At 36.6% G+C, this 23,869-nt stretch overlaps 2 protein-coding genes across 5 annotated transcripts; one reads left to right on the forward strand and one right to left on the reverse strand.

The window, feature by feature from the left end:
* The first annotated feature begins 62 nt into the window (after positions 1-62).
* Positions 63-9,755, forward strand: LOC126707969 (uncharacterized). Of its 4 annotated transcripts, none has more exons than XM_050407743.1 (7): positions 63-390; positions 932-974; positions 1,057-1,149; positions 1,248-1,310; positions 1,400-1,495; positions 1,705-1,782; positions 9,438-9,755. In XM_050407743.1, the coding sequence occupies exons 1-7, from the start codon at positions 230-232 to the stop codon at positions 9,501-9,503; spliced, it is 600 nt and encodes a 199-aa protein (XP_050263700.1). In that variant the 5' UTR covers positions 63-229; the 3' UTR covers positions 9,504-9,755. The 4 variants fall into 4 exon arrangements, with proteins under 4 accessions (XP_050263700.1, XP_050263701.1, XP_050263698.1 ...); XM_050407744.1 differs by lacking the exon at positions 9,438-9,755 and adding an exon at positions 3,058-3,099 and having other exon boundaries at positions 65-390; XM_050407741.1 differs by lacking the exon at positions 9,438-9,755 and adding an exon at positions 3,608-4,015 and having other exon boundaries at positions 66-390.
* Positions 5,761-12,301, reverse strand: LOC126707970 (uncharacterized). The gene is made up of 3 exons (XM_050407745.1): positions 11,991-12,301; positions 6,938-7,060; positions 5,761-6,285 (listed from the first exon to the last, which is right to left on the reverse strand). The coding sequence occupies exons 1-3, from the start codon at positions 12,142-12,144 to the stop codon at positions 6,074-6,076; spliced, it is 489 nt and encodes a 162-aa protein (XP_050263702.1). The 5' UTR covers positions 12,145-12,301; the 3' UTR covers positions 5,761-6,073.
* Positions 12,302-23,869: the final 11,568 nt, after the last annotated feature.

Raw genomic sequence — 23,869 nt, forward strand, 5'->3', positions numbered from 1 at the left:
ATCAACCCTGGTCAACGCCATTCGAACGGCCTGGATCTAAATTAAACATCATAGTCTGTTACCTGCGCCATCAAACCTCATCCTCGCCATTAGTGTTATCTCTCCATTTCCACCATTATTTGAACTCCAAATAAAGAAACAGTTCCTTCTCAAAAAAAAAAGAAAACTAAAGAAACAGTATACTTACAAATCGAGGTGGAAAAAAACAAAAAAATAAAAATAAAAAACGATGTCGTTGTGTTCATCTTTATCTTTATCTTTATCGTCTCCCAAATCTTTCTCTTTCTTATCGAAAACCAAACCCTTGAGCTTCAATGGTGTCTCAGGCTCACCTGTTACATATCGCTTCAGAGCCTCCGCTGATGTTCCCGATTTTCTCTCTGCCGATTGGTACGCTTTTGATTCTGCGTATTGAATTGTTTGATTTTTTATTTTTAGCTTTCTAAGTTGGACTTTTTTAAGATTATGTTACCAGTTACTAGAATTCTTAAGCCTCGTAAAACAATGATAGGACTTAGGTGAAACTGAATTCGTGCCAATCCCCACTTAATAATACTATGTAGCATTGAAGTTAAAATGGTCAATCTTAGTTGCTAACAACCTTAAAATTGATAAATTTTAGTCCCTAACAAACTTAAAAAGTGATCGCTTTTAATCTCTACTATGTCTAACGTAGTTTTGACATGTCTGTATTCAGTTTGGCCATGTTGTCTAAGGGACTAAAAGCGATCACTTTAAATTTCAAGGACTAAAATCGCTCATGTTGAATCAATGTTTCAACCAATAAGATTAGCACCAACCATCTTGGTTAAAGTGTTTGGTATGGTAATGGTGGTTCTGGAAAACTCTCTAGGCTTAGCCTGACCCCGAATCAATTTGTTCTAGTTTATATAATTTGTACTAATTAGTTTTTTGCTTTGTTATATTGCAGGCTTGAATCTCGCAAGAAGAGACCATTTGGCCCGAGATTAAATGTAACTCCAACTTTGCACATTAGTACAAGGCATCAACATTGTTGCTCTACAGTTAGTCAATCTATGTTAACCCTTGCTATAGTTTAGTGCAGAAGAAGCTGTCCAGCACCAGCTTGATGCATTGAAGTACAATGACCAGCCCCGTCAAGATTATGGAATTGAGGTTATGTACAGGGTAATTTACAAATACTGGAACTCTTTTTTTCTTTGGCTGGTTTATATTGCTTGGAGATTAGTGTTCAATGTTAATAATGTTATCTTTTTCCATGACAGTTTGCTGGATTTGATCCTTTTCAAAGGTCCACCTATTTTGGGCCCTTCTTTGATTTGGGACAGGTAAGAAGTTATAAATTTTGAGTAATTTTGCCACTAATACTATATTTGCTGATATCTTTTCTTGGTTTGCTGCTTCACTGTCAGTGCAGTTTGAACGGTTTAGGCGGATTTTTCACCATTCAACATATCGAGTTTTACTTGGTCATAAGGATAGAAAGATTCTTAGCAGCTTGTTTGTGAAGGAGGTATAAATGGCTTCTTATTTACATGGTAAATAAATGAATATATAATTTACCTGTAGTTTGCATATTAGGTTGAGCTTTGAGTGATGCCACTTTCTGATATATAAGCCATGTACCATTCATCTGGCATAAAATTTTCAATTCTTTATGCTGTTCTCAGTAATTTTTCCCCTCACTAATCAACTGTTACTGGTGTATGAGCTGAAAAACAGAACCGATTCAAGCAGAGGGTTTGGATACGAGGAAGTCGCCCAGGGGAAGAAGAAATATTCCAGATTACCATGGCTCAGGTTTGCTCATTGTACCTTTTGTTTATGATAGTCATATTTTGCCATGTGTCACACAAGGAATCCAGTTGGCACTTTATCGCTACTTCGTTTCTGTTTTAGGTTCTGTGGTCTATCATCAGAATATGGTCTTCTGAAAATTTTTTCCAGTCATTATTATGTAGCCATATCCCATTTAGTTGAGCCTTTAGCTTTTCCCAGTGTATCACTAGTCATGGTAAATAGGTAGTGTAGCACTGAGTCCATTGCATTGTTATGAAGCCAATGCATGTTCTTGTACGTTATGTGTCATAGATCCAAACCTGAGAAGTGGAACTGTGGTTTTGGATCTAACTGTTGTTCTCTAGGGCTATGCTGGTTTCAGGTTGTCAGCAGGGTGATTGCTGACCTGTTAATTTGATTTGGTTTAAGGCTTCAATCTCAAGGAATTCTTTTATTAGCTGGCTGGCAATAAGGAATAGACTCTCAAACCAAGGCTGAATTAGCTCAATGGGGGCCATGAGGGAGACTTTTAATATGTTTTCCGTAGAAGCTAGTTGGAGAGTTGTGATCATTTGTTCTTTGAGTGTTCTTTCTCTTGAAGAATTTGGAAGCATATGATGTTTTTGAATCTAGAAGACCAGTTTGTGTCTTGCTGGGATGCTGTGAATCACTTTAAAAGCTTAAAGGGAAGAGTTTCAACTTTCAAGACAACTCTTAGCAAGCTGGCTTGGTGGACGTATATTATATTTGGTTAAAAGAAATGCTTGTGTGCATAAAGGGAAAATTATCACAAGGGAAGGGATCCTTTGGTTGATCGGGAATGATGTGAGGCATAGATTTTTTTTTTTTTGGATAAGTAATGTGAGGCATAGATGGAAGTGAAGAAGTCTTTACTAATTAGAACCCTCTACAGCAGATGGAACATTTCTTTTTCTATTTAGGTGTAGTTTACTTTTTGGTTTTGCTGGTTGATTAGCCTGCTGTTTCCTATGTTTTAGCCAGTTTGGTTTGGTTTGGTTTGGTTTTTTTAAATTTTTTGGTTGTTTGTCATGTAGTATTGCAGCTTCTGCTGTGTTTTGTTAGGTGGCTTATTTTGCACTTTGGTTGCTGCCTGTTTAGCGGTCTGGTTGCAGTTTTGCTGCTGGTTTGGTCTGTGCTGCACTCGCTTGTAATTCCATGATTGTTTACTTGAATGTGCATTTCGTTTGGCTTTTTTTTTTTTGGTTTTTTTTGGAGGGGGGGGGGAGGGAAGCTTATTTGTTAATCTATAGCTTTTTAAAGCCTCAATTTTTGTAGGTAGAACTGTATTTTTGTGGTTTTTAAGCAAATAAGCAAATCCCCCTGCAACAAGAAAAAAGTGCATGTGGATAGGATCTAATGAGGGAGGCAATATTTATATAAATGCAACTGCCCAAGTTATTACATGAGTTACACAAATGTTTTGGGTTATGTATCTATATCTATATATAAAATCAGAATAGAATTCTCTAGTGTATACATTTCTATATTTCCAAAAATAACCCTATTATATTATTGAATATTGTTTAATAATAATTAAGACTATAAGCGTAAATTGAGAAATTTAAAGTTCAAATTCAAATTCCATAAAATTAGAACACACATTGTATACTTAATATATAGCTGCTTGCAGTTACAACTTAAAAATGTTTTTTAAAAAAATTTAAAAGAGTCTTTACATGCGCATAGCTCGTGTGAAGAGGCTAGTTATAATTATGGTTAAAATCGTTTTTACTTGATAATAGACTATGTAATGTCAAATTTTTTTTTTTTTTTTTTTACATAAATTCTCTGCTGCGTACCTTTACTGATCCATGGCGTGTTGAAGGCAGAGAGTTGGTGGTTTGTGGGATGGTTATTGGCTAACAGAAAGTCTACTTCACGACGGAGATGCTTTTGCTGGTGGTTTGGCTTACTGAACATGCAATGCAGCCATCATATTTTGGACCCCTGCAAATGAATACTGCCCTGTTGTCAAAGCAGAAATTGTTTACCTAAACCTCAGAATTTGTACATAAGGAATAGTTTGAACTATTGTCACGTCTATGATGAGCTTTGAACAACCAATGCCACCCACATGGAACGACCAAAATTTTTACGTATAGATATAATATTATGTAGAGAACAATTTAAGCATTTCACTAAGTAAAAATGAAATGATGGAATTTACAAGTGTAATCTCAAGCCAGCCTCAAAAAGAAATACACCAACTTTGCAATGAGAACTTTTAAAATCACATTCGTTCACATTATTCTCATTCCTGAATGATGCGATACCAATGTCACAGGCTCGAAGGTTGTAACACCTTTTGGTAAGTAAGAAGGAAGAGAGTTTGGTAAACTCTCATCTATTTGCACCGTTGTCATGTTGCATGTACTCTCCTATATCTTTGTTCCTGCTTGTATATTTGAGCTATTCTCCCCCTACCTCTAACCTCCTTGTTCTTTTTTATTGGGGCAATTATACTTAGTACAGACCAATCACACTTTTAACTTTACTGTAACTTATAAATATTTTTTTTTCCGTTGAAATTGCAAACTTTAAATTCCATTTTTTTTTTTTTTCCATCTAAGACCTTCCGTCCTTTGATTTTAAGAATTAGTCAAAACTTTTTCTTTTTTTTATATTTGTAAAAAAAAGAACTTTTTATCTAAGGATTTGGTAAACAAATGTGTTATACCTGGTATTATGTAATGAATGTCTATCTTTAAGTGGTACATGATCTGTTATACGTCTTAGAATGTTGTCCAGTTGTCCTTAATACATGGTTTTAAGCACTTGAGCTCAGTGAAAAGCATGTTTTTGTAATTTAACATGGTTAATGTTGACATGCTGTGGTTCGACACCTGATCCCGAGGTCATGGTGGTTCCTTCCTTTACATTTATAATTTCAGTAATGCTAGGGTAACAACTTTTTTTTCGCAAACTTATTGAGGTTAGAAGTTGTGATCATTATGATGTTACTCTGGCTCATTGTGGACTTTAGCTGTGTATCTAATTCCCAAACACGGATCTACGGTGGCAAAATAATTTTTTTTAGTTGTTAATAGGAATGCCTTTTGTCCTGGTCATGGCAAAATAAATTCTTGAACTACGGGAAAAGTTGGACTTTGATAAAATAAAGTGCTTCCCTACTCACAGCACTTGAGCAGCAAGAGAAACAACTTCCAACAGTTGCAAATTCTACCACATCATCATCTTCATCATAATAATCCTCTTTTATTTGTACCGTCTTTGGAGTCGGTACAATTCTCCACTTCGGTCCAGTTCGATCCATTTGGTCTAATTCAGTCCACTTCGGTCTATTAGGTTCTTTTTGGTTCATTTCAGTCCTCGGTCCATTCAGTCAACTTCAATCTATTCGGTCCACTTTGGTCCACTTCAAGGGAAACTATATTTTACCAACCTAAACTATAGCCCCGTTTACACTTTGGTCCACTTTAGTCCATGTCTAAAACAAATATTATGTGACACCACAAGGATTAAATTTGTTAAATAATTTTGTTTTAAAGGATTGAAGAATGACAATTCAATATTTTCATGTGGTATCATGTATACAAAGATCATGTGAGTCACATGTAACATGCAAGTTAACAAACTAATTGATGATATGGTTCAAAGAGAAACGCAAGGTATAATTTAAGATGATAATTGTGCTTTCTGAAAGTTCAGGAGGGTAAGTATAAATGAGAATATAATTTAAGGTAGTAAAATGTAATTTCTTTTATTATTATTATTTCCTTCCATTGAATCTGTTGGTTGTTGTAGCATTCTATTGACATGTGTTATGGTGAATTTGTGATTGAAACGTAACAAAACCGATGTTAGTGACGTACCAAAATGAAAGTAATATTAATTCAATCACATCAGGCAATGTCATAAGTTATGAAAAATCTTGTGTCAGTCTTGACTTAATTATAGTTTTTGCTGAGAAAATGTCTTATCTAATAGGCAACATATCAGGGCCATGTACAAACAATAGTCTAGAAAGAAATCAAATCCAAATGCCGTATCACAATATTCAATACTGCCTAACTTATCTTAAGTCAGGAAACCCCTCTGGCCTCTGGTCCCAGGACACACAAAATTTTCAAATGTTTTGCCAAAGCATCATTCACTACATCAGGAAATAGCCAAAGTATATCAAATAGCTCTAAGTCACCGAAGCACTTAGCATGTTAAGAACCTCAAAGTTAAGACACTAAATTCGGGTATATTTGATGCAAGGTAAAATTCAATTAATAATATGCCGCAACAACCAATGACTCCACCACTGAGAACTAGCTTTGAGACACTATTTCTTTGATTGAGTAATATACTTTGTAACAACATAGCAGTCTGGTGGAGTAATGTTGGTGTAGTAGTTCTTGATGGTGTCTGTGATTTCGAACCCAAATTTCTTGTAAAAATTTATAGCATCTTCGTTGTTTGTCTGCACATGCAAGTAAGTCTCAGAAATGTTTTGCTTGGAGCAGAGCTCAAGAACATGGTTCAACAGCCTTGTACCTGCCAAATCCCCAGGATTAAATTACTAAATCAGTCAGTAACAGAACTTTTAGAATTCCAGCCAAATGTATGTGGATCTATTCTTATTTCTTTTTTAATCTCCCCAAATTAGTCTTCATTTAACAGGTTTTCGGATCATTAAACAATGACTCAATTGTTTGACAAGCAGCAAAATCTAGTGCTTGTCAAAAAGTTGACCACAATATTAATCTTTTGAATTTGTAAAAAAATGCTCATACATTGCTGTAATCTGTGTGGATGCTATGCTACCTGCAGGAAACCAATATATGGGGGAACACTGTAAATCTACATTAATCAATTTTTATATTGTGTATTAAATTATAACAAAGGAAACAAAAGAGAAACAAATATCCAAACCAATTCATTCTTATCAATATTCAGCAAAAATTTCAAGAATTACAAAAAAAAAAAAAGTGTTTGTTCTTAACTAGTTTTCATTTCACAGGACTTAAGATCATTAAACAGTGACTGTGCTGTTTAGCAAGTTGTAAAACCTAAATGGCCATGTCAATGAAAAATCATTTTCATTTACATGTTTGGACCAAGTCATATCAACAAGCATGATTATTTTGGCTTCTCAAACAAACTCTATACAAAAGCTCATCAAAAGGAAGATAAGTTGCATGCTCACCAATGCCTAGCCCACGATATGGTGCTAAGACACCCAATGTCATGATATAAACACGGACAGCTCCAGCTTCCTTCTTCTCAAGCCGGCATGCAATTGAACCAACACAGATATCACCATAGTATGCTGAGGAAAAATCAAAAGAGTGCCGCTTTAGGATGACCAACAAATTTATCAATGTGGACTACATTATTACACTCCAAAATAAATGGTGGATGTTGGAGGTGAGAAAATTATAGAAGTCATAAATTGTGGATACACAGCTATACATAAAAGAATAAATTCTTGTAATTTTGCTTTGCATACACCATTTTTCTGCCCATTTTTTTTGGATATGTTGTGTTTTACATATAACATGTAAATTCATCTAGATAGCCTTCTTTGTACATGGATCCTATCATTAAGGATCTGTGTAACTGACCCCAATTAGTTTGAACTAAAGCATAATTGAGTTGAGTTGTACTCTTCCTTGTGCACATGCGCATCCCCATGGAGGATCTATAGAAAATTCTCTTTGATAGACACTGTAGGCATTTGCCATAAATATGTGCTCAACACACAACTGCCCCATAAACTATGAGCTAATGAAGAAAGTAATAACCTACAATGAGTCCACGTGTATGCAGTTCAAATTGAAGAATTGTCTACATGTGCTTGTGGTGAGTTGAATTTAGGAGGATTTGTAGATCAAAGTTAAGAGTTGTAGAAGAACTCAAAATGGCTAGAGTTTGATGAGGATTATATATATATAAAACTTTTATGGCTATTTGGTAGAGAAAGTACCTGGGGCGTTACAGTTTTGATAGGCAAGAGGAAGGGCATGGCTTGGGGTTTTAAGGTGGAACGAAAAGAGAGAATGTTATGGTGTCTTGCGCTGGATGAACAACACCCATGAACAGAACCACAAGAAAGAGAAGAAGAAAACAGAGGAGAAACAGAGAAAAAGAACTATACAAACGACATGCCTTAATACTAAAAATGCTCAATATTTTTATTCATAAATACCATCTATACTTCAAGTAAATTGAGAATACATATATATAAGAACTTTTTCTTGTACTAGTAGCATTGGGACTTAACAGTTTGACTAAAAAGGTTGTATCCAGTGCACATCTTTCACTTTTGCAAAGTCTGGGGCTGATTGGTAGCTAGCCTTAACCCCCCAATTTTTCATTTTATTTTATTTTATTTGGGAGAAGCAAATTCGTTCTTTTTCTTCAGTCCATCGTTTCATGGACTTCTGTACTTTATGCACTTGATTGTTTTTTTCCCTGATGTATACTTCTTATATACTCAGGTGACACCCTTCTTCTTTTTAATATATTTTTATTAATTATCAAAAAAAAAAAATTCACGAACTCAAATTTGCAACATATTGCTTCTAATAAGGTAATAACCAATTAAAAAACTAACTAGGTCTCAAAGAAAATAAAACCCAAGATACTTCTAATCTCCTGGACAATTTTGGACTGAACTAACCATCAAAATACCCTCAATTCACAGGGGTTACAAAAAATATAGTTTTTTTGTTCGAATTTAAAATTGACCATAACTTGTAGTCCAATAAAAACCCAAATTAATTTTTTTTTAACCCTAAGACATATAACTAGCCTTCAAAGGCCTTTGCCCTTCCACATGATGTTCAATTGGACTTCACACTTGGGCCCCAAAAAATAAAGCTTGAATAGATGAATTTGTGTAGTACCAAATATCAGAAACACATCATAGATAAATCTATTGTCTATGCAGTTTAGAAGTAGATAAAGATAGGCACCTCTTACAGTGCTTGAATTGTCATTCAATACATTGCTGAATGTAGTTTTGATAAGTGTAGAATTAGGAAGTAATTACTGAATTTATGAAGAAATAATAACTACCAAAAGAGGCATCATAACCTGAAAGAATAGAACATAAAATGCAAGTACTTTGGAAATTAAGAAGTATATAAAGGAGAGCAGGTGAGGGATTTATATTGCATAAATCAAAGATGGGCACATTAGGACATGTTGTACACTCAAGCATAGCAACAATTCAGGGAAGTTCGAGACTGAATTACTGAAAAGTGATGTTAAGTGTCTTGACATCCAAGAATTCTTTCAAGGATATTCAAATATTACTTGTAGCACAATTCAGGAATTATGAGGTTGTCTGATAAAATTAGAAATATATTAGCGTCTGTTCAGGAGCCCTGCTAGGAGCAGCATTCTTGTGGTAAAGTCTTACTATCAGGTTCTTAGTAAGGGGCTTTTCCCTTACTTTCCATAAATAAAAAAATCATTTGGAACTTGGAAGGTTACGATTCCTTCTGAGGTAGCATTTTGTTTCTCGTGGACAGCAGCTTGGGGAAATATCCTCACTGTGGAGAATCTTCGAAAGCAGAATATAAGCATAGTTGATTGGTGCTGTATGTGCAAACATGGTGGGTAGACCACCGACCACTTGTTACTTCATTGTGCCTGTGTATGACATATGGTCTATGGTGTTTTGTCTTTTTGGAGTGCAGTGGGTCATGCCGAGGAGGGTGGTGGAGTTGTTGGAAAGGGGGCTTTGGAAGACATTATGTTGCTGATATGTGGGGGGCCATGCCTCATTGTGTTATGTGGAGGCAGAAAAATCGTACTTTCAATGGGGTTGAGCGTTCATCAGTGGAGTTAAAAATGTCTCTTTTATGTGCCAAGTTTGATTGGTTGGCTGCCCTTAGTGGCCATTCCTTTTCTTCCAGGAATTTCTAGGTTTATGCAATTTTGTTGTACCCCAATTACAGTGCCTATGTACTTGGGGTTCTTTTTTCATCTTCTTTTTATTTTCAGTGAAGCATCACTACTTATAAAAAAAAAATAGAAATATATTAAGGGACTTCTTTTCTTTGTAAATTTTGGTTTGCTTTATGCTTTTCATGCATAGAGTAGCCTTTTGATTATACATCTTTCTTACTTATCAAATATATATATACACACACACATATACTAAGGGACTTAAAATCACTGAAGTTCTGAAACAAACTAGATTACTGTAAACAAAGGGAAATACATAAAATAAAATTAAAAAACACAATCTTATGCAAAAGCAAGGTGTGTTGAGTCTTGGGTAGTGCTAAAACAAAAGGTCTTATATCCAATAATTTGTCCACGGACATTCAAAAAATTCATTAGTAATTCAGGAATTATGGAATTGTTTGACAAAATTTTAGAAAAAAATTGGCTGTCTTAAGAATCATTGAAGTTCTTTGTTACATAATAAATAATTGGCATAATGTTTTTGATAAGTAAATAATTGGCATAATGGTACATACAATGTAACACAATCTTTTTTCAAAAAGAACTTGTGCTGAATATTTTCGGGTGGTATTCTTTAAAGGTACAAATCTGGTCATTGTCAAGCAGGCTAAGTTTTTATTTTATTTTATTGGTAAGGTCTTGAACACATCTGAAATGAGGAATGTTAAAAAGTATCAACACCAATCAAAGAAAGCATAGCACAGAAAATGAATGCAACAAAAAAGGGCTAGAAGTACTATCAATAAAATAGAAAATGAGATCTAGTCATCTAATGTGAGCTAGTGGCAAGCAAAGAACAAATACAAGTGATGTGATTTTAAGGAGAGGGAGCTACAACACCAAGAGGAAGACTAAAACGAAGATATATACTGCACTGACTAGAAAAACATGATGGCCTCTAATATAACAGAGGAAATGGCACTGAACAGATATGGATGTTGAAAAAGGACTCAAGCTGATAATTAAAAGTGGTTGGCATTAGGCCATACTCGAATTCTTCATTCACCCTCTTTTCCCCATTCCTAACATATTTAAACAACCTCGGCATATAACTTAAAAAGCTAATGACTTAGAAAACATGTTGTTTTTCACGTGAAAAGAAATGATTCATTTAGAATCAAAACTAACATACTAATTCTTCAACAAACAGGAAACGTTAGAGTGAAAAAAAAAGCTACTCAAATTGGATTTGAATTAATTGTAATTTAAGATCTAAACACAATGCTCCAAGGTTCGCAACAAATAAAAGTAAAAATCTGCAGATAATAGCAACGGCAAAGGGTCTGATTTCCACAAGCTTTTTTCTTTTAGCTTTTTAGCTTATTTGCTTATGAACAGCTTTTAAAAGCCTCATTTTTTCTAGGTACAACCATACTTACGCCAACTTTCAGCACATAAGCAATCAACAAAAACCTGCATCCAAAAGTTCCAAACGCGCAAGTGCATTGTATATGTAACGACCCCGCCCCAACTGTGTAGATATTGTCCACTTTGGGGTCCATACCCCTCATGGTTTTATTCTTCCCTAGGTTGCGCTGGGGAAAAGGCCTCTACACATTGAAGGGAGGTCATTCCTTATAAACACATTCCCATGTGCTTCCCTAGGCGATGTGGGATTCCATGGAATGCAAGACCCCCCTTTTTGGGTCACTACAGTATATTTCCTACACTTTAATACAATAATTTTAACCATGGGCAATAACAATTTTAGAAGATGACCCTATTAGCAAGAGCACACACAAAAGATTTTCAATCACGCTTTACTATAATATACACATAAAACTCTCTCAGCTCTTTGAGGATATGACGAATTTGGTAAATAACATCCGATTAACATGAAATTTGGCATGCATATTGGGAGCAATAAAAACATGTAATCTAATGGTCGGATTGTCAAAATATTAATCCTACAAAAAGTTATGAACTGGTGCAACATTGCAAAGATTCCCTATGAAAAAGGAAAGAAGAAAGGTTGATTCACTTTTTTTTTTAAAAAAGGGGGTTCATTCACTTTAAATCCAAATGTATCAAATATAATACAGAATAACATGTAATAATCCACAGCAAAAAGAAACAATTAACAACTGCTACACCATGAAAACAAGAAAACTAGGAAAACCCAGTAAAGAAAACCCATCAAAGATAGACTACGAGGATTAAAAACTATCACGAGCCTAATAAACCAATATAACAAAAACCCATCAAAGATAGAGTAAAAAGAAGCAAAACCCATAAAAGATAATGATATGAGGCAGTGAAAAACGATAAACGGAACTGACCGAGCTTGGTAAAGTCACCGGAAGCGAGGGCATCGGCGTAGTACTTGTCGTTGTAGCGGACAGGGAAGAGGGCTGTGTTGAGTTTCTTCAGCTGCATCAAGTTTTTGTCCCTCAAACCTTCCAGCGATATTGGCACCTCTCGCCCACCTCCCATTGTTTTTTTTTTTTTTTTTTTTTTTTTCTCTTACTTTTCTTTCTCTTGGTGGTGTTGTGGTGGGCAAAGATGGATTGAAAGAAAGGAATTAATCCACAGTGGAAGGAGAGGGAAGAGAGGGAAGTGTTTTTGTCAGAGCAGAGCAGACTGGTGAGGTGACCCCTTTTTTTTTACTGCTTTCAGGCCACTCTAATGGGCTGGGTCAGCTTGGGCTTCTGATTTTTCTGACTCTATTTGTGCCCAGTCCAACCCTCTTTTCTGTTTTTAGAAACCCAATCATAACGTTAAAGCTCCAATGAAGGAATGCAATCTAAATGCATTTTTTTATATAATTTTTTTTAAAAGAAGAAGAAGCAATTTTGGGGTTTTACAATTTTTTTATTACAAATGTGGATATCCTAATCTCTTTGAATATTTGACTATTGCATCAGGTGTATAAAGTACCCTCCTCCCACACACACTAAAGTGCAAACAAAAGGTTTTGAACTTATCTTGTAGAGTATAAAGTCCCCCCTCCCACTAGGGATGGCAATTTAAATCCGACCTGCAGATACCAGGTCCGACCTGATCCTAATGGGCCGGATTTTACTTGGCCCGATAAAGAATAGGGTCGGGTTCGGATTTTATAAAAAAAAAAACCCGAAACCCGGTTATATATATAGTTACTAAAATACCCTCATATATATACATAGTTATAAACCCTAACATTTCCTATTCCTCATTTCATTTCAGCATTCAACTCACACCTCCACCTCTCTTCTCTTCAGCTCACAATCTCACTCACTCCCAATCTCACTGTCGGCCCAACTACCCTACCTCTCATCGCCGCCCTCGCTCCCATTGCTGTCCCAAGCTGTTTTAGCTCTCTCACTCACTGTCTCACACGACCGCTTCTCCCTCTCCATCTCAGCTCTCTCACTCACACGGCCACAAGCCCACAAGCAATCAAGCACAGGCACAGCTCCATTTCATCCTCACTGTCGCTGATCTCACTCCACCTTGTTCTTCATTTTTTTTTTCTCTGGGTTTAGTTCATCTCAAATTCTCAATCATGTGAGTTTGTGTTTGTGATTTTGAAAGGGAAAATCATAGATCTAAAATTTGTGTTTGGTTTGTGATTTTGAAAGGGAAAATCATAGATCTGACATTTGTGTTTGTGATTTTTGTGTTTATGTTTGTGATCATGTTTGGATTTGTGTCTGTGTTTGTGATTTTGGGCCGAAAAATCATAAATCAAAATTTGTGTTTCTGATTTTTGGCTTGGTTGGGCATGAGGGGATGGGGCCTGCGGGGGCTTGACGAAGCGGGTTTGAGGTTGAGAAAAAAATCTGTTTAATAAACGGACCAGGTCCGGGTTTCCAGGGCAGACTCGAGGGTCGAGTCCAGGTATGAAAAAACCCGACCCGAACCTGACCTATTGCCATTCCTACCTCCCACACACACCAAGGTGCTAATAAAAAATTTTGAACCTATCTTGTAGATATCATGAGGTTTTAAGAACCACTAAACTAATCCATTAAGGTTGATTTTACAGCTTTCTAGTAGTGAAATGTTTTAGTAACGAAGAGTCTTGTTGTTTAGTGACATTAACTATTATTTTTTATGAGAAAAATTAGGATTCAAATTTTCTCTTTTAACTATTGAATTATATGTAGAAATATATATATGTATGTATGTATGTATGTATTTTGCAAACTTCTGTTGTGTTTGGCAAGTTTTTTGAATTCCGTCAAATGTATTTTCTAAAGAATACATTTTGCATTTATGATTTAATAGAGCCAAAATGAGAATCTCTAGAACCAAGAATTTTTATTATGCTCTTAGCTAAAGTTGATGGAAAACTCTAGGAACACACCCAAATCGAAATCTAAAATCCACAACATGCAACATGTTTAAGCAAGGTCGGCTCCATGCATTTGTGTAAGGAATATACACGAAATTTTCAAATCTATGAGATGCAAAAATAGAGAAAAATATGCACCAAAGAAAAACAATCATACAAGATAATATTTACGTGGTTTGGAAATTTACCTATGTCCACGGAGTTGCAAGAATTTCACTATTCACAAAGAAACATACAAGATGCGGTAGTACAGTTTTTTTTTTCCCCTAAAAAAAAACAACACCCAAAACTCTAATCTACAAAATAATAGTTTTTTCTATCATGTGCATAGGATTCACAATGGGCTACAAAACGGGCCAAAAAATTTTCTCCATGGACTAAGCCTAAAAAAAATCTCACATTAAAAACCGTAGTAATTTTATTTCAGATCGAATCCTAATCTAGATCAAATACAACTAAACTCTACAAAACCCAATATTTTGAGGTCTAACACGACAACTAAAATGAGTTTTACTTAAATATTTATTAAATAATATTTATTTGAATTTTAATCATAATATTTTTCACTTAAAATTTGTTCTTCTTACCTTTTGAGATGCAAAATTTTAATAATTAGTTGCTAATATGTGTGATGCACGAGAAAACTATTGAGTGTGAGATTTTATGAATATTATATTAACTTTTTTTTTTTTTTTTTTGTGTGTGATAGTGTAAGTGATTTTTTGACATTATCAAATAAAATGAATATTGATCGGTCAATCTTCAACCTTCAATGGAATTTTATACCTCAAAAGATAAGTAACATTTAGTGGCGGAGCCAGGATATTTTCCAGGGGGGCCAAGCTAAAGAGTTTTTATTTTTATTTATTTATTATTTTTATAGAAAATTTTAACTTATGGCATTCGTTCTCGATGATAGCTCTTTATCATCAAACCAAGACACTAAACAGTTTTTGGTGTAGGCGGAAATTGAACTTTAGATTTTTTATTCAACCATCAGAGACTATACCAGTTGAGCTAAAGAATAAATACAATAGAGTTCTTAAAGAAAAAAAATCAACAAAATTGTGCCCTATATTTTTCATTATACTAAACTTATTAAATTATTTAGTAATATACACTGTTAAAAAATTACTCAAAATCTCATTTTCCATCTTGTACACAAAGATAATCCCGTATTGGTTTAGTATGAACAATCAAGTATAAACTACTATACATAGTGAGATAAACAAACCATTTAGCAGAAATTTTCAAAACTAAATATAAATACATTAATACAATAGACGACACTATTATATATTAGATTACGTTCACTTTCAAAACGTATATGTTAACTCAATCATTCTTGACTCAACGATACAATAATAGTAAATCAACAACACAGTAATATTAATATTAATATATTATATAAAGTTATAAACAAAAAAAGTAAAGAAATTACAGCCACAAATTTCTTTATTTTTTATGACATAGGCAGACCCAAAAATGAAAGTCATCCAAGTTTAAATTGCTAAAGTACAACAATACAGCTTCTAACAAAAGCAATCTAGTTTAGTCTTTAGTAGTACATTACTTGTGTTCACAGCTTAAACACCAATTGAGAGAGAGAGTTTGAGAGAGAGATACCTAGTGGTTGAGAGATATGAGAAGAGAGAGGTTCTGTGTTTTATTTTTTGGGGGAATGCAGAAGGTGATCGGTAGTGTTGAGATAAGAGAAGAGGTTTTTTTTTTTTTTTTTTTTTTTGTTATCGGGATTTAGTTCTAGGAAGTATCGGTTTTGTTTTTTTTGGGTAAAATAGTTTTTATTTATTTATTTATAATATGACTTATGTCGAAAAATGTGAGTCCAAATCCTACATCGCAAGCTCTAAGAAGTAAAATAAAAAAAGTCAAACATTGGTTAGAGACTCCAGTTTTATAACATACTAGTTGAAGACCCGTGCGTTGCACGGTTTTATGTTAAAACTTGTAGAATATATATAATTATTATAACCAAATAAGTAATTATTATAACGAAAGGAATATATTGCATTGGTATAACAACCATCAAATATAAAATGATAGCACCTTAATACAAAATTATCTTCTAACATACTAATTGTGCTATAGTATCATTTGTAGTTACATGTATCAAACTATTTGCATACGAATTTTATATCTAATGAATCTACAATATAAGTGATTTGCAGTATTGTTAACAATAATATTAATGATTAAAATCTTTAAACAAAGTAACATAAAATTGACCACTTTTTAAAGATAGAACTATTTGAGGAATAAAACCTTTGTTCTAGATTACAAACCTTTCTTAGGATGCTTGAAATCTTTTTTGACATACCTTAAAAAAGAAAATCAAGAAGAAAATTAAACAGAGTTAAAAAAAAAAAACAAAGTACCATATATATTGCAAAATTGTATGTAAATTTAATAGTCTATGATTGGAATTTACTACGACAACTTACATATCTATTGGACAACAAAATAATTAAATTGGATCAAACCATTAACATATGAATTAGATCAAACATAAGGAAATTACCCCCTCAAAAAAAGAAAAATATAAGGAAATTAGCTTAAACAAAAGGCAACAAATACATAAAACGTATTTAATTGATTATAATAAAAAAAAATTAGAGTAAAAAATACATACTTACATGATTGTAGGTAGAAAAATGGAAGCTTAAATAAAAAAAACTGTACAATAAGTTGGAGAACGAAAAACTACACCAACTAACGGTGTATATATATACATACTCTACCTAGAAAAGGAGTCTAAGTAAAAATCAAATACTTTAAACTCCTTGAAGTTACCTAATTAAGAAGTTTAGGTTAATTACATATTAGTTTTTTTTTTTTTAATACTTTATCCCAAAAAAATAGTTAACGTTATTAGCTAGATTGTTATTAGATTTATTTTTTTTTTGTTAATACCAAAAAAAAAAAAAAAAAAAAAAAAAACCTTACAGGAAGTAGTATTTTTTTTTTTTTTTTTTTTAGAGATACACTTTGTGGGGCCCAACGATTTATGGGCCGAGCCCATTTATTCATGAGGAGCCCTAAGGCCCAAGCCGAAGAGGGTTACAATCCAAACTCAATAACGTGAAACACAAATTGGCCCGGAGAAGCAGCCGAGGACAGTGCAGTCCTCGGCTGGCCCAGAGCTCCACCAAGAAGAGGGGCAAAAACGGTATAAGGACAAACTTGAAAGAAAATCTAAAATATCTAGGAAAGGCTGCCCTTACTACCTTCCCCATACCTAGCTCTGCACCTAACAGAGCCGTATGCTTTAGCTTTATCAACCACTCCTAACGACTTTGGTCCGGGACTGACGGGACAAGTATCAGCGTTGGAAAGGTTGACCCTACACGTGGACGAAGGAAAGTGAACGCAGGCTAGTATAAAAGAAAAAATAAGTAATATGGAAGGGGGGCTGGGAAGACTGGCCAAAAAGGAGGGGCCTCCCAGTCCACCTCCAGGAGAAAGACTCCAAGGGTGAAGACACCTCAATCACGTATGAGCACCACAAAAACCACCGTTGGGTAACTAAGGCCTAGCCTTTCGAATCCACTCTCTACAAATGATATTGTTTGGGCCCATTCACGTGCGAACCCAACACTACTGCGGTTCATCGCGGAACGTGACCCTACAATTGGCGCCGTCTGTGGGGAGGGCTTGCGCGTTAGCTCGAGCGGTGGTGGAGTTGAGCTTCTGTCGAACAAGGGTCTACGAGGATGCCTTTACGACCGGCGACACGTTGTTGTTGTTCCGACACAAGTTCCCACTAGGGGCTACGCCTCGTAGTGCCAATGGCATAGCAAGTCTAGGAGCTTTAAACATCAAGTTAGCTTCCCCCACCTTATTCGAGGAGCTAACCTTTAGGAAGTAGGTAAATTAAGAAACGGAATACAAGTTTTGGACAGAACCAAGGCCTTGTATGGTCCTCGGACCCAAGCTTCTGGGGAAACCAACTACTTACAAAGAGAATACAAGTTTTGGACAGAACCAAGGCCTTGTATGGTCCTCGGACCCAAGCCTCTAGGGAAACCAACTACTTACAAGACAAATACAAGTTTTGGACAGAACCAAGGCCTTGTATGGTCCTCGGACCCAAGCCTCTGAGGAAACCAACTACTTACAAAGAGAATAGAAGTTTTGGACAGAACCAAGGCCTTGTATGGTTCTCGGACCCAAGCCTCTGGGGAAACCAACTACTTACAAGAAAAATACAAGTTTTGGACAGAACCAAGGCCTTGTATGGTCCTCGGACCCAAGCCTCTGGGGAAACCAACTACTTACAAAGAGAATACAAGTTTTGGACAGAACCAAGGCCTTGTATGGTCCTCGGACCCAAGCCTCTGGGGAAACCAACTACTTACAAGAAAAATACAAGTTTTGGACAGAACCAAGGCCTTGTATGGTCCTCGGACCCAAGCCTCTGGGGAAACCAACTACTTACAAAAAGAATACAAGTTTTGGACAGAACCAAGGCCTTGTATGGTCCTCGGACCCAAGCCTCTGGGGAAACCAACTACTTAAAAAGAGAATACAAGTTTTGGACAGAACCAAGTCCTTGTATGGTCCTCGGACCCAAGCCTCTGGGGAAACCAACTACTTACAAGAAAAATACAAGTTTTGGACAGAACCAAGGCCTTGTATGGTCCTCGGACCCAAGCCTCTAGGGAAACCAACTACTTACAAGAAAAATACAAGTTTTGGACAGAATCAAGGCCTTGTATGGTCCTCGGACCCAAGCCTCTGGGAAAACCAACTACTTACAAGAAAAATACAAGTTTTGGACAGAACCAAGGCCTTGTATGGTCCTCGGACCCAAGCCTCTGGGGAAACCAACTACTTACAAGAAAAATACAAGTTTTGGACAGAACCAAGGTCTTGTATGGTCCTCGGACCCAAGCCTCTGGGAAAACCAACTACTTACAAGGAGAATACAAGTTTTGGACAGAACCAAGGCCTTGTATGGTTCTCGGACCCAAGCCTCTGGGGAAACCAACTACTTACAAGACAAATACAAGTTTTGGACAGAACCAAGGCCTTGTATGGTCCTCGGACCCAAGCCTCTGGGGAAACCAACTACTTACAAAGAGAATACAAGTTTTGGACAGAACCAAGGCCTTGTATGGTCCTCGGACCCAAGTCTCTGGGGAAACCAACTACTTACAAGAAAAATACAAGTTTTGGACAGAACCAAGGCCTTGTATGGTCCTCGGACCCAAGCCTCTGGGGAAACCAACTACTTACAAAAAGAATACAAGTTTTGGACAGAACCAAGGCCTTGTATGGTCCTCGGACCCAAGCCTCTGGAGAAACCAACTACTTAAAAAGAGAATACAAGTTTTGGACATAACCAAGTCCTTGTATGGTCCTCGGACCCAAGCCTCTGGGGAAACCAACTACTTAAAAGTAAAAACTACGTTACGTGGACCTTAGAATCTCCCCGAGGAAAACTCTCCATTAACAATTGGGTTAATTCCTGAACTACATGGATTCTCTAGTTTGCCCTCGGATCCTCAACAACAAAGGGACTAGTACGGAATGGAGCAACATGTTTCCAAAAGCATAAGCGGAGTCATTCAATGCTCGGTCACCCCCTCGGATGAATTATTTAGAATTTGTCGTTCTCAAACAGTATTCTCGCACTTATTACAGAACGTTCAACTATTATCTCGGTTAGTTTCCTAAGTTCAACTTACTATGAATTGTTATTTTTATGCCTGGTAGTATCGGCAAATTAGAATTAGTTGGATTGTGTTTCAAGGGTTCTTGCTTTAAATATCGCCGAGGAGAAACAAACACATGGAGCACACCCATTCACAAAGTGGTGTTGCCAAAAGAATAGTATTCAAAACAAGTAAATAAATTTCCATTTTTACTAAAACAAAGAAACAGTACAGCGTACAATGAAAAGCTGGAATCAGCTTATGTCAAAGCTCACTACATAACCAAAAAGAAAGAAAGATACAAGAGAATAAGATAAAGCCGAGGAAGTGGATCAGAGGAGAGGTTGGCTACTGCTCCAAGACCTTGTTCTTCCTCAATGCTTTTACATGCCCATAACTCAGGCAGCAAAAGAAACCCAACTTGAGCCTCACACTGCTGAAGGAAAGGTGCAGGGAGCCGGAAGTTGAGAAGCCTTCACCAAAAATTTGCCTGCGACAGGGCAGAGACGATGATGGCGGAGAATCTTTCTTCTGACACACCAAAATTCTGGCATGAACAGAACCTGCTTCGGATTTTGACTAGAAGAGGGAGAAACACCCTTTCCCCTCTGTCGAAGCGAAGTATTCTCTTGAATTTATGCTTCCTTTGCCCGTACCTCACTATTCTGAGTCTCAGGAGGACATGGCGCCTCTGTGGCGGAGAGAGTTTCTTCTCCCCAACCCTCGCCTCAAACATGTTATGCTAAGGGGGGACAGCACTAGATATGGGAGTTGTGATTTGGGAGGAAACTGAAGAATTGGTGCGTAGGTGAAGCAACTTTCTCTCCTATTTATTTAAAGAGATAAAGTGGTGGCATTTAATTCACGCAGCGTCCCAAGGAACGCTACAGACAAGATGGCTCTGGCTCAATCTCCAACGCCACCTGCAACCATGGGATTAAAGGAGTCTCGGGAAGGTGCACCTCGAACATTGGGACGCCAAAAAGTACTGCGTGACCAAAAACTACATAAATACCCTTTAAGTTGTGGGCCTAGTGAATTCGCGGCCCAGGCCCGTTCTGCATGGGGGCCCAGGGACAATGGCCCACGCCGAGGAATAGCCGTTGCAGAGGACAACCTCCTGCTCGGCACCTCGCGAAATACCTGAGGAAAGGGAGAAACTGAACTACAGCCTTCGGACTCAAGCCTATGGGGAAACCAACTACCTGGGTGACAAAACTAAGTTTTGGACAGAACCAAGGCGTTGTGAAGTCCTCGGACTCAAACCTATTGGGACGCCCATTACTCAAATGGGGAAAGCCCTCGGCTCAAATACTTTAAAATGTTGAGGCCGATGAAAGTGTTAGGATGATGGCGAGACGCCCCACTATTTGGTAGCCTACAGGAGTTGTTCATTCTTGCGGGAAATATGTCTTCGGATGATTACTTCCTACACCGCATAGAGCATCCAGTTCTAATGTCGGCATTGTTTTGGGTAAGTATCGTTATTCACAGATAGGCATTGCTGTGACAAATAATGCTATTAAAGTTATGGTGACATCTTTTTATTAGCAAGTATTTCGGCCTTAGTTGCCATTGATTCAAATGCTATATTATTGTGCCGAGCAGCGCTTGTAAACTTGTAAAAACATAGAAACAGAACATGCGAAGTAAAATAACAACAATTTTTATTAATATGAAAAATTATTACAACGTACAAAGAGGGGCTTAAACAAGCCTATACAAAAGGTAAACTGCCGAAGCAACAATAATATTCGCAATACAGATAGGTAAACAGTCAGGTGTCTTTTAAACTCGTCTTCAAAGTCTCTCCAATCTCTGCCTCAGTATTGCTCATATTGAGAGAAGAACTTTCTTTAGAAAAAGTTGAAGGAGAAGGAAGAAGAAAATGGAGGAGATGAATGAGGAAGATGGAGGAGATGAATGAGGAAGATGGAGGAGATGAATGAAGAAGATGGAGGACATGAGTAAAAGAAGGAGGAGAAGAAGAGGGAAAAGATGAGAAGGAAGAAAGAGAGGCGGAAGGAGGCGCCAGTGAACGAAGAGAGGAAGAAGCAGGGGCACTTAGTCCCTGCCCCAGTCCTGACTCCTAACACACTGGCGCCATATTAGATATGCTCATGAGAGAGCGGGTAGTACTGATGATGTGTGTCCTCGGCTCAGTCACGCCAAAAATGTGACGTGACGAGTTCCTGCTTCAGATTTTGGCTGAAAGAAAGGCGAGACAAATCTTGAGTCTCCGCCATCCTTGCCCTGATCGAGCCATTTCGAGCTTCGTTAGAACATGGTGTTTCTGGGAGGGGAATAGTTTTTTCATTGCTTATTACTACGGTGAGTGTGTTTCAGGTTAAGGTATAACCGGAGAATAAGAGTAAACTCCGGAAGGAATCTAAGGGTTTCAAATTTTGGTGAGATTAAAGGAATTCATCTGTGGGAGAAACAATTCTTGTTTCTTCTCTTTATATAGGGGACGAAGAAAAGAGTACTTAATGAGTTCAGATCTCCAAGGAAATTTGCAAACATGAATACGCCCGTTTCATTCCCCCACGTCATCAAAAACCGTTGAACCTGGGAGGTCTCGTAAAGGGAAGATAATAAAGGCGCGCTTCAGATAACCAAACGGCATAAACGCATCGTGCGCAAATCAAGGGTAATATCTTGTAGACCGATACATTCCCTGGGCAGGTGAAGAGTCGCCAGCGTCAGTCAAGGGCAGAATTAAATGAGATATAATAAAGGCTCGGTATTATCAAAACCCCCCTCTCCAACCAGGAAGTCGGACAGTAGGGTTTTGAGGGGCTATTGTGGGGCCCAACGATTTATAGGCCGAGCCCATTTATTCATGGGGAGCCCTAAGGCCCAAGCCGAAGAGGGTTACAATCCAAACTCAATAACGTGAAACACAAATTGGCCCGGAGAAGCAGCCGAGGACAGTGCAGTCCTCGGCTGGCCCAGAGCTCCACCAAGAAGAGGGGCAAAAACGGTATAAGGACAAACTTGAAAGAAAATCTAAAATATCTAGGAAAGGCTGCCCTTACTACCTTCCCCATACCTAGCTCTGCACCTAACAGAGTCGTATGCTTTAGCTTTATCAACCACTCCCAACGACTTTGGTCCGGGACTGACGGGACAAGTATCAGCGTTGGAAAGGTTGACCCTACACGTGGACGAAGGAAAGTGAACGCAGGCTAGTATAAAAGAAAAAATAAGTAATATGGAAGGGGGGCTGGGAAGACTGGCCAAAAAGGAGGGGCCTCCCAGTCCACCTCCAAGAGAAAGACTCCAAGGGTGAAGACACCTCAATCACGTATGAGCACCACAAAAACCACCGCTGGGTAACTAAGGCCTAGCCTTTCGAATCCACTCTCTACAAATGATATTGTTTGGGCCCATTCACGTGCGAACCCAACACTACTGCGGTTCGTCGCGGAACGTGACCCTACACACTTACTTTATGATAAAAATGAATTAGATTCCTGATTTTTTGAATTTGAGATATGAATGAATTAGAGTCCTAATTAATCTAATATTAATTTGCAGTTTTTATTTCATTTATTTTAGAGATACGCTTACTTTATAATAACAATGAATTAGAGATAAAAATGAATTAGAATCCTGATTAATCTAATATTAATTTACCTACAATCTTACATGAAGTCGTTTTTATTTTACGCTTACTATATAATATTTTTTTGATTAATCTAATATTAATTTATACCTACATTCTTACATGTTTCTTTATTTTTTTTTAAAAGAGATAAACTGCTTGATGATAAAAATGAATTAGAATCCTAGTAGTATACTATTCCTCTTTAGTTCTTTAAAAATCTAAAAATTTAATAAATTTTTTACAATTTAGTGAAGTCTCGTGGCGTAACCACGACGTCTAAGCCCAACTTTTATTATATATAATATGATAATATGATATAGACTATAATAAAACGAAGTTTCAAGCATAGAGCAATAAAACCTAATTTATAAAAATTATTATTGCATCTGCACTTAACAATAGCACCTACTAGTCTCAACCTTCATAAATTATGACGTAGTCGTTACATTATTCAATGAATTAGCATTAACAAAATCAAGATTAGTTTTGTGTAAAACAACAAAATATCATTGAATACGACAAATTTCATTGAAAGAGATCAATATTTAAAATTTTACTTATTTAATATTCATATAATTAAAATTAGATATTATTATA

Source organism: Quercus robur, chromosome 12, assembly GCF_932294415.1.
Source record: "Quercus robur chromosome 12, dhQueRobu3.1, whole genome shotgun sequence".
NCBI classification, from domain to species: domain Eukaryota; kingdom Viridiplantae; phylum Streptophyta; class Magnoliopsida; order Fagales; family Fagaceae; genus Quercus; species Quercus robur.